Raw genomic sequence first — 12,201 nt, 5'->3', positions numbered from 1 at the left:
CGAGGTTCTGTCACATTGCTCCACCCTTGCTAGAGGAAGTGTGTGTGAAGCACAGCAGGGAATGGGTGGGAAACGCTTAGGAAGATGCATTAGAGAATGTTGATCCCCACAGAATGGCAGATTAGTTTGAGACTAAATAAGGCAGAGCAGAAGAGTAGATAAAAGTCCCCTGAGAGCCGGACTGTTTTCTCCTGTGCCTGCATTAACCCACGAGAGCTGCAGCAGATTTAGCTCTTACTGGACTTCAGATATCACTCAGAATTAAACTTTGACCTAGTAACGTCTGGCGATGTTTGGCAAAAAAAAAAAAAAGCAAATATTCACAATCCATGATTGAAATCAATAATACAAACGGCCACAAAGTGATGTTTTAAATACCAGTCTAAACAAGCACACTTGACATTGGCATGTTCATCATAACATCATTAACAACAACAATGACATTTCATAAATTGCATTTTTGTGTATATTGCATATTTTGTTATAAAATTTACTGATTTTTACTTTTTTATGTGTGCGTTAGTATTAACATTTTAACATACTTTTAATATACTTTCACTATCCAAGTCGTGTCACAACATTTGAGTTTTAACGTAGGTACATATTATACAGTATATTGTATATTTGTTATATTTATTATTTTTTTGAAAATATATATTTCTTTAATTTAATATATTTTTGATAATTATTATTTATATATTTATGGATATACACTACTGTGCAAATATTTGGAGATTTTTAATGTTTTGAAAGATGCCACTTCTGCTCACAAAGCTACAGTTATTTGATCAAAAATACAATTAATAATAATAATAATAAATAAATAAAATATATTATTATTATTACAATTTTAAAATTAGTGTTTTCAATGTGAATATATAGTAAAGTGTAATTTATTCCTGTGATTTTCAGCATCATTACTCCAGTCTTCAGTGTCACATGATCCTTCAGAAATCACTATAATATGATGATTTGATGCTCAAGAAACATTTATGATTATTATCAATGTTAAATAAATAATTTTTATACTACTGTTATATTTTTATGATTATTTTCAGGATTATTTGATTACTATAATATAATATAATATATTGATTTAATATAATTAATATAGCATTTATTTTAAATATAATCTTTTATTATATTTTAAATGTTTTACTGTCATTTTGCATCACTTTGCACCAATGCATCCTTGGTAAATAAAAGTATATAAAATTATATTTTGATCTTACAGATCCTAAATATTTGAACAGTATAGCATATAACTTTTGTGAAATATTTCATAGAGGGCAAACAGATTTTATCTTCATGGATGAAAAATTAATGAATGCAAGTGACCCAGATTGGTATTGAAAATTCAGTTTGAGATCAGATGTGTTTTACAAAAACAGATATATCACATTTACTTTTGTGTCTGATATCTGTGTATAACCCAATTCAGTGACCCAATACATTTCTAGCATCCAAATGCGAATCCATACATGCCTTGGAGATTACAGAAGTTCTCTGAGAGAAAACAAACCCGCTGATACTGTAACTGGAATCATTCTTGCTGAGGTTTCTTTCAACCTAATTAAATTTCCAGTCAAGATGTAAATTATCTTGTTTTTCTTCTTAGGTGCATTTTTGGCTGGCTAGTGTATGTTTTAATTACCCAAAGACAGAGGATGAAGAAGGTCATGATGCCGTCTGTTGTGAAGAGACTGAACGCAGATGGCCATTACATTTTCTCTTGAATTAACTGGAGATGTTGGGGAGTTTTCTAATGCTCTGAATATGTCCACTGTCGCTTTAAGCCTCCTGTGTAATTAAGGGTCCATTTGGACTTAAAAACATTCAAAGCTGGTTCATGCATTGCAGTGAAATTGCACATTTGTGGATCAGATGGTTATTTGAAGAAGTCTCACTGCTTATGTGTGCATGAATTTTATTTCAGGTATAAATAGTAAACCTCTGTGTGATTTTTAGTGAATTGTACTGTAAGTCTGATCACTATTTTGACAGCATCAGTCTAAGTAATGCTCTTTTTCACTTGTCAGTAGTTGATGTCTAGATCAGAATGATGTGTGCTTTATAAATTATGAGTATTTTACTTCTTTCTCAAATAGACTGATCGTCTGATCTCTGGCCCTGGAGACACACCGCTTCTCTTTGCCATCTGTCTTTGATTTATGCATGAAACTTTTCTCTATTTCAATATAAAATAATCAGAGGCTCACATGCAGGCTACTTTATATTTCACTATTTAATAATAATAATTGCGTCTGAATCTCAGTCTAATCTTCTTTAACCTTTCTTGAACCACGTGTTTTTTTGTTCTGAAACCTGATTATTATAAAGTAAACATAAGGATAACTTTGATATTGTTATAGTATTATTTGAAGATGAACACTTACTGCAGAAGCAACTCATCAAATATGATCATCAGGCTTTAGAGGAAGGATTATTTGTTCATCTCTCAATCATCATTGTATTGCATTGCATTATATGTTTTAAAACTACAGAGCTTTGATCATAAACTTTGGCAGATATTGATACTTATATGCATTTTATGTAAGTATCTGCTATACTATTTCATTTACAAGCATCAGAATATTATCTTGTTTTTTGGCCAAATTTCAAGGTTCAATGCATTTTATTGTCATTCTGTACATGTTGACACATGAGAATGAAATATAGTCAGGTCCAGCAGTATAATAAAAATATACTTAATATACTAAATTTAAAAATAACTTCCTAAACTAGTTATTTAGCAGTTTACTAAGTAAACGTCATCTTACGATGTGAGCCATAAAAGCCTGTCGCATCAAATATGATACTCACACATATGCAAACCTGTTACATTTAAAGAAAATGATATATTTTTTATTTCACATGTCAGACAGGATTAAGCATAACACAGAGACTTGCAATGGCAGCAATGGAAGTATTTCTCTCAAATCCTTTTTGCACATAATCTTCTAGTTAACATTAGCTTTATATGATTTTTAGATATTAGATCTAGAGATTTCCACGTTCTGAAAGGCGTGGAGCTCAAGTGTCATCAAACCACAGATGCACAAGTGGATTGCTAAACGAATGGTGTGTTTCGGGAGGCTGATAAACGTCAGAGACGTGATGTAGACGATCTGTCAGCCATGAATGAGTGCTGTCTCATATTGGCGTGTTAATTCCCCGTTCTTCTCTTTGGGCTCTTGGTGAATGACACATTCTGCACTTTAACTAATAATAAGAGCAGATGCACTAACGGCAGATGGCAGTTCACGGATCAGGGTTGATCTACGACATCTGCCGTTAGTAAAAACCATTGCCAGGTGTTTGACTGACCTTAGAAAGACAGTCACTGTGGGCTGAGGAGAATATATTTCAGCCAGCGTTTCTCCATTCACTGACTGTTTGATCTGTTGCGAACATTGCAAGCTACGTCTCAATTTCTAGGAGTCGAAGTGCACCGTTTTGTATCAAGCCATCAGGACATAAAACTATTGATATTATGAACGATAAGTGAAGGGTAACGGGGGCTTCAAAAGAACGCAATATAAAGTATAAATACAAACATTTAAATATATATCCGTATATATTTACACTTTAAACAGAAATTCAAGTAATAATTTCTTTCTTTTTCAAAACTTAATTTTGATTTCTAAGTGATCAATTTATGTATAAGTGTTTACACACATGATCATTGGGTGTAGGTCATCAGAAAATGAGTGTGGCATTTAAATCGCAGAGTTTCCCAAATGAAACAAAAGAGCTATTAGTTATGGAATGATGTGTCTAATGTAGAGATGTGTTTAGAGTTTTGCTAAAAGTTTGTTTTTCAAGTTCAAACTGAGTGTAAAGCGTATAATGTGCTTGCAGTTTTGCAGATTCGGTGTGTGAGTGTATGGTTTCGCTGAGTGTCCTCAAGTTACACTTTTAGTGTGTGAGCAATTTGAAAAAACTGTACAAGTTTTCTGTTTTAAGTTGAATTGAATCAATCAAAAAATTACTGAAACTGGACAATGACTTTATTCTAGAAAAAAATCTCTTCCAATAATTTCCTATTATCACTGTAAAGCTGCTTTGAAGCAATCTATATTGTAAAAAGCACTATATAAATGAAGGTAAAAAAAATCTTTGAAAGACTCTGAGCAGTTTAGTGGGAAATATAAGCACAAGCAATTGTTTAAATCTGTTCTCATTACTATTGGATGGACACATGTTTCCACCTATTTGATATTTGAAGTGATAGTTCACCCCAAAATGAAATATATTACTCACCAGCAGTCCCGCATATCGTGTCAAATCCTCCATAAGGCTTTCGTTCATTTTTTGGAACACAAATGAAGATATTTTTAATGAAATCTGGATTTATTTTATGAATGTTTTGTATCGTCAGAGTTTTGGATGTATAGACTTTCAATGGAGGGATTTCATTAAAAATATCTTCATTTTTGTTTATGAAGAGAAACAAAAGTCGTACGAGTTTTGAACGACATGAGGGTAATTATAGGTTTAATTTTTGGGTGAACTAACCCTTTAATGGACATGTAATGTTTTTTTGTTAAATCTGCCCCTAAATACCACATAAAAGCAGAAATTGTGGTGATTGGTCACTTTGCATGTCCATCTAAATGGATTTATTGCTTTAAAGCCCTTCCAGATGAAAAGTGATCCCAAGTATCGATAAAGTTAAACGGAAAAACATCTGTAGGACACTTGCCATTTTTCTTGATAATTAGCATTCCGATCGGGTAAATATTTAATGCGCTAAACCTCTATCGCAAAAAATAAATTCTTGGCAACAGCTGTTTGTTGATTCTCTCTTGTGTCTTCTTGCAGACGATGGCAAGCTGTCCTTCGAGGAGTTCAAAGCCTATTTTGCCGACGGGATTCTCACCACCGACGAGCTGCGGGAGCTGTTCTACTCCATCGATGGACGGCAAACAAAGTATATACTTCAACATCACAAACACACAAAGCCAACTCGCTTCAAAGTTGCCACACTGCGCACAGTATAAGAGTGCAAAAAGTCTCATTTAAAAGTTTTATTTAAAGGTTTGAGGCTTATTATATATCGCAACATATTTATAAAACTCAGTGCTATTTTCCTATAGTGCAATTAATAATTAATTAGAAGGCTGGCTGAATATTATTTTAGAAAGAACTTCGTCTGCATTTTTAATTAATCATGGCAGCAGTAATTCATGCTCTGATTTTTAAAGAGACAGTTCACCGGAAAATGAAATCCTCTCATCATTTACTCACTCTAATCCCATTCCTGGTGTATTTGACTTCCTTTCTTCAGATAAACACAAATCAAGATTAGATTTTTAGGAAAATAATCGATCTAATATGAGTCCATATACAGTAACGCCATTGAATTTGAGATCTTTAAGATCTATTCAGGTGTTTTTGTGATGCTGTACAGTCACATTAAAGTCACCTGATTGTGGCTTCCTCCACACCTGACCTGCACTAATTATTTGTGCCTTTTTGCATCGTTATCTGATTTGCATGATTCCATTAGTGAATCAGAACAAGCGTGCATCAGTAGGCGCAGTTCATACGTAGTGAACTCCCACCACAGTTTATCCTTGAGTTTAGGTGACCTGTATCCTTAGCAACCTTACATTTCCGTTCCCTAATTAGTCGCCTTTCAGAGAGGCGTGATTATGTTACGCCGCATAATTTGAAGCATCTGGAACGAAAACGAACAAGCATTCGAACGTTCAAACGCAGGAGGATCAAAGTATTTCCTGAGGTGACGTGTATGAATCAAAGCATGGAGAATTGTGTTCCAGGAAGCCAAGGAATCGACAGAACAAAGCTGAAAAATTGACTTCACAAAGAACCGCATTGCAGAGCTGCCACGCGCACACACACACACACACACACACACACACAATCCCTCACACACACACACACACACACACACACACAATCCCTCACACACACACACACACACACACACAAAGGGCCACAAAGTTCCAAGCTCAGATTTTCCTCTGAAAATGGAGCATATTTCTGCAATCAGTCAGAGTGGTCACTGGGTAATTACTGTATTCAGAAGACCGTAGTAAATTAGTCTAAAATAGGTCTGCTTCCTGTAAAGCGTGCATCTCGGTTCATTTTAAACAGCTCTCGTCCTCATTACGCCGTTAAACCAGTCTGTTGATTTGCAGACCCCTGGGATATATTCGTTAGAAAATGGCCTTATTTTTTTCTTTATGCCGTAGATAAATGTACCTGCTGGAATTTGTTAAAGTGGGCATGAATCGGTCGTATTGTACGGCCACATATTCAAACTTTCAGAAACTTTTTATGTAAGATTATGTAATTTTTCCCCCATCTAAAGTCAACATGAAATTAAAATCGACACTTTTTACATTATTATTGCATGTCTTGTTATGACTTATTCAGCTGACTTATCATTAACCAATACATTCTGTCATATAGAGACACTTTTCACCATCCAGTCAATTCCAGATGGATAAAATCCATCCAAATGCATCAGTTTTGCATCAGTGGCCTATTCCATAGGCATGTATTAAACATGATCAAATGTTTTAATGCTGGGTTCAGACTTCAGAATATTATTTATGATAGTCGCTGTGTCAGATTATGTGATTTTGACTCCTAAATTCTTGTTAAGACACACGTTGCTTCCCACCCAATCATCGCTTGCCGTTTTCAACGACATGCATGATGTCATCGAGAAGGCGGGACCTATACCAGTATCTCTCTTTTGTTTCGGCATATGATATAATATAATAAGTACTATGTTATATTTATATATATTATATACTTTTATAATATAATATTACATTTAGAATTTGAAAAAAAACTTGCATTTATTTGGAAATTTAAGTTTAAATTTATTTGGAAACCTGTCTACGGAAGGGCTTCTGTGCTCCTATTGGTCAACATCACAGATGTTGGTCTTGGGGGACGAAAAATAAATAAATAAACATGCTTGCCTTCCTGTCATGACGTCACGTTGGTTGTCGTCCCTTATACGAGATAAAACGATCAATTCTTATGGAAGGCCATCAGGGCCAAAATATTGGGCCTAATGGCTTTCCATAGATTCTTGAATCCTGACGCCCATTGTCGTTTACGAATCACCACAGCGTATGTCAAACGGATCAGGCTGATATCATCCTCAGCATTAGGCTGTGGATAGTAGTGTGTTAATAGACACCAGTTTGAACACAATGCAATTCAATTACCCAATTCATTCAACTAGTCCCTTTTCTCCTTTTGCTTTTTCCTTCCCTCAGTCTCAGCGAAATATTAAAAGTCCATTAATGCTATCAGGGAGCACTCAAAGCAAATTATTGCGCCCGAGGCTACACAGTGTTCATAATTGTGTTTTGGCTGCGATGGCGATTTAATGTGACAACACGTACTGGGGTATTTAGATTTGTTTTCGTCTGCATAAGGATATGAATGTGGAGTTCAGCATGAAAATGCACAATCCGAGAGGAGTGGGATGTGTGATTGTGCAAGGCTTTATTCTCTGGCATGTTTCTTTCATACCAGAAACTCATGGAGATTATCTGCATCTTTGGTTTGAGTGTCATCTCATTTTATAATGTGAATGAAGGACTTCACAGTATTCTTATGTGATCATTTCCTAATAAATGCATGTATTTATCAAAACTTTCAGTATAATATTTATATGATATGGATATTGTGTAAACTCTATTGTATAGCATAGTGTCTATTTAAATTTTTATTTTAAAATAAAATAAAAACACATTACTTTTCTAATTCTAATGTGTATTGCAAAATGCTGATTAGTTGCTTTTCAAAAATTATATATAATATAATATAATATAATATAATATAATATAATATAATATAATATAATATAATATAATATAATATAATATAATATAATATAATATAATGCAGTGTAATGTAATCTAATAAATATAATATAATATTAAGTTCCAGCATCCCAGCGACCCTGCCGAGGATAAAGCGGTTTATAATATTATTTATTATAAAAGTATATAATATAATAAATATTATATTATATTATATTATATTATATTATATTATATTATATCACATTATACTATATTATATTATATTATATATAATTTTTGATAGCATTTTGCAATACAAATTAGAATTAGAAAAGTAATGTGTTTTTATTTTATTTTAAAATAAAAATTGAAATATAGACACTATGCTATAGAGTTTACAAAATATGCATATAATATATAATACTGACAGTTTTGACTGTGCACAAACAGTGTGAAAAAAATATTGTGGTTGTTCTTGGCTTTATTTATTTATATATTTATTTTTGTGGGTCAATGGTATAGAGACCCGCTGTTTGCACATGATAAAAGTCATTTGTACTTTGTAAAAGTAATTTAAGAATAGGATATTTTTTGTTATACTGGTTTTACCCCATTAGCGAGATCATTATCTCTGCGAGTCTCCATCTGCTGAGAAACATCACCTCAGCCCTGCGATGTTAACAGAATAAAGCGTAATTGGACTGTTTACACTGTAAAAGTGTGGCGAAGCTGTGGACGGCCCACACATCTTCCTCAAATAACACACCGCTTTCACATCCTTGACTCTTCTCCAATTCAATTAAGACTTTTCATCTTATGACTCATTTTATTCTCTCTCCTCTTCTTTTCCCAGTAACCTCGATACAGACAAACTATCAGGTACGTCTGGACAATTTCTTTAAATTATCATACTGGATAGAGAATAAAGATGGAAGAAGTGTTTCTTCAAGTGGCAGTAATTAAAAAAGAAATGTACCTGTTGGAAACTTCACACATTTCACATTCTCTAACTTTAAGAATGCATCTTGAGTGTTTTATTATTCATTTGCAAGGTCATAATATGTGAATATCTCCTTTGATTCCTTGAATTCTACAGATTCTCAACTATATTGAGAATCCTAAAATTTTGCACCCTGTTTTGAATATTATCCGTCTTGGATAGTGTGCAAGATTAATGCATCCTGATAAAGCTGGGATATTATTTCTAAAGTGCTATACATTTTCTGGTGGATTTTTGAAGTGTGCATCCATGCATCTTTTGAGAGTAATACATTTTAAGTGAATTAGTCTGGTGCAAAACATTTCGCAACCAAGCGGTCTCTAATATCAATGCATAAGATTATGACACGGCAAAAAGAAATTACTTCATTGCATTTTCTCCACAGAGATATTATTTGCATATATTAAAAAAAAAATTTATTATGGAATTTGCTGAGATCCCCATGGAGAAACTGAATAGGGAAAACCACCATGGCTGCTATTAAACTGTGTGCTGACTGTACATTTAGTACACAAAATATAAATCTATGAATTGAAACACCGCCTGAGTCTTCTGTGCTCAGAGTCCAGAGAGTAAAGACGGTCATATTAGACGACAAATAATAATCTGAAAACCTTCTCGTCCGCAGAACAGCGCAGCATCATAATTCACTGACTCATATACTCAGATATAGACAGCAACGCTGAAGAGCCAGCGTGTGTATGTGTGTGTGTGTGTGTGTGTGTGTGTGTGTGTGTGTGTGTGTGTGTGTGTGTGTGTGTGTGTGTGTGTGTGTGTGTGTGTGTGTGTGTGTGTGTGTGTGTGTGTGTGTGATGGAGGATGATCTGGTGATAAAACAGATTGTAAAGCATGATTGTTTCAGATATCACTTCCTTGAACTTCTCCATTTCATATGTGGTAAATGACTTTGTAGCTATATAACAAATTTTGTATTTTGACTCTCTCTGTGTCTGTCTCTCTCTTTCTCTCTCTCTCTTTCTCTCTCTCTCTCTCTCTCTCTCTCTCTCTCTCTCTCTCTCTCTCTCTCTCTCTCCCTCACTGTTTTCAGTTTAAACTGACCATTTTTATAACTAAAAAAGTGTGCGCAAGAGGTTAATATTAGCTCAGTAAACATGCATAAATGCATGGCTAAAAAATCCACCAGAGAAAGAATATGACTCATTTTTTGTTTCTGACCTATAATTCATCCTCTTCCTCTTTTCAGATTACTTTTCTCAGCATCTTGGAGAATATCTGGATGTTCTGTCAGCGTTAGAGAAACTCAATGTCGCCGTCCTGAAGGCGATGGACAAGACGAAGGAGGTAAACTACCTAAAAACTTCCTGACTAAAAATAAAAACCTTCTCAGAACTTCACTTTGAATATTCAGAAAACATTCAGAAATAACTTAATAGGAACATTAGCAAAACTTTCATAGAACATATTTTTGTTAGCTGGATAGGATTCGAATGAGGTCACATCATATCCAGGGTTATTATTGGTAAATAAAACTATTAAAAATATTTTGTTAACTTAAAAAAAGCTGCACTACAAAAAAATAAAATCTAAATATTAGTTAAAAAAAATGTAAACGAAAAGTATTGCATTTGCAACTAACTGAAAGCACTAAACATGACTAACTGGAAATAAATAATAACTAAAATTGAAACAAATCTGTAATATAAAAAAAAAACATAAATTAAAATGACAAAAGCATTTAACAAAATTACTAAAAAATGAAATATTAATTAAATTCAAAATATTAATAAAAACTACAATAGCATACGAATAATGCTAAAATAATAACAGCACATCTGTTTTGTTGCACTGCACGATATTGACAATTGCTTTTATATTTTGATTATGCAAAGACATATTTCAGGAGGGCAACTATAAGTGCAAAAACTCAGAAATGATCCAGTCTACTATTTCTGTCCTCGGGCACTGATCTGTACTGTGTCAAGGCCAGTAATTGTATCCCATCTCTATTAGTGCAGAGAAAGTGGGCCTTAATTTTGTTTTCAGCCCGGTCGTTACTTGTCAAGATGTTTCCTGGATGCTCAGTAAACTCAGTGGAGGGTTTCCTGCATCATGTTTGCCATGATATTTTCTACATTGTTGATGAAACTACTGCAGGATTTGAAATACTGAAGGTCGTAAATGATGACGAATGCAGGATGTAAAGAAAACTGTGCGTGAAATAATACAGTGAGCATCTTCTTCTGCAGGAGTACCAGGGTTCATCTGTTCTGGGTCAGTTTGTGACCCGCTTCATGTTGAGGGAGACGTCTAGTCAGCTTCTGTCGCTCCAGATGTCTCTCCAGTGTGCTATGGAGGCCGTGGAGGCGCAAAGTAGCACCGCTCCGTGAGTTACACACACACACACACACACACACACACACACACACACACACACACATACGCTGTAAACGCAACACTTTTTTCTGTCTTGCACTCCTAAAATTAAAGGAGTTCCAGTGGCGCCTTAGGAGATCACTTTTACAGGAAAACCTCTTCGAGAAAACCTTTTACAGTCTTGATGTTGTTTTCAGGCTCTACTAGAACAGGTTTTCCTGCTTGAATGTTGATTATTTTCCTCATATTCTCCATTGTTGCGGCTCCTCTCTTCCCAGTCTGTCAGTAACGCTCTGTTTACTTCCTGTCTCTATGAAGCCCCTCCTTCTGAAAAGCACACTGTGCTCTGATTGGTCGGCTGGAGCAGTGTGTTGTGATTGGTCGAGCGCTTCGATGCTGTTTGGGAAAAGTCCCGCCCCTTACCATAACTGCCAGTTTAACACACTACTAACTAACTCAACCAGGCCCCGCCCCTTTATTCTGCGTATGAATTATTGAAATGAGGAATATTGTGACGTGTTCGTTCCCGGAAGAAACTCAAGACTACAATGGAGGCGTTTCAATGAGTTCAGAAACAGTGACACTGATATAGAGAATATCTATCCATCTATCCATCCATCTATCTATCTATCTATCCATCTATCTATCCATCTATCTATCTATCTATCTATCTATCTATCCATCCATCTCTTAATCTAATCTAATCTGTGTCAGTTCAATATAATTCTGCTTTCTTACATACACATTTTATTTGCAGTTCTGTATTCTATTTTCCACCCCTATTCAAATACAATTTAAATGTAGTAATTGATTTGCTTATAAGAACCTTTTTTATATTTCTATGATGTTTTAGAAGAACCTTATATGTCTTTAGACATCATAAGAATCTGTGACATTACAGTAACCTTAAAAGAGTTCTTCTTGAACCCCATAATAGTTCTTGATATGAAGATGGATCTGTGAGGCTCAGGTGCAGCACAGAATCACTGAAGATGCTGTGTTTTATTAGGATGTAGTCTCTGCTCGTCTCAGCATTTCGTATATACGAGACAAGAGAAAGACAAGAGA

The 12,201-nt window shown here is 34.5% G+C and overlaps 1 protein-coding gene across 1 annotated transcript in view; it reads left to right on the top strand.

Annotated features, from left to right (window-relative positions):
- Window positions 1–12,201, top strand: part of necab3 (N-terminal EF-hand calcium binding protein 3) — a 41,066-nt gene that overhangs the window by 17,167 nt on the left and 11,698 nt on the right. Inside the window, exons 3-6 of the mRNA XM_077197670.1 lie at window positions 4,825–4,933; window positions 8,653–8,678; window positions 10,004–10,101; window positions 11,007–11,143. Coding sequence (XP_077053785.1) covers window positions 4,825–4,933; window positions 8,653–8,678; window positions 10,004–10,101; window positions 11,007–11,143 — 370 coding nt within the window. The remainder of the gene's footprint in view (window positions 1–4,824; window positions 4,934–8,652; window positions 8,679–10,003; window positions 10,102–11,006; window positions 11,144–12,201) is intronic.

Source organism: Siphateles boraxobius, unplaced genomic scaffold, assembly GCF_051911475.1.
Source record: "Siphateles boraxobius isolate OS27281-9 unplaced genomic scaffold, OSU_SipBor_1 41, whole genome shotgun sequence".
NCBI classification, from domain to species: domain Eukaryota; kingdom Metazoa; phylum Chordata; class Actinopteri; order Cypriniformes; family Leuciscidae; genus Siphateles; species Siphateles boraxobius.
This window is presented reverse-complemented; position numbering and strand designations above follow the sequence as displayed.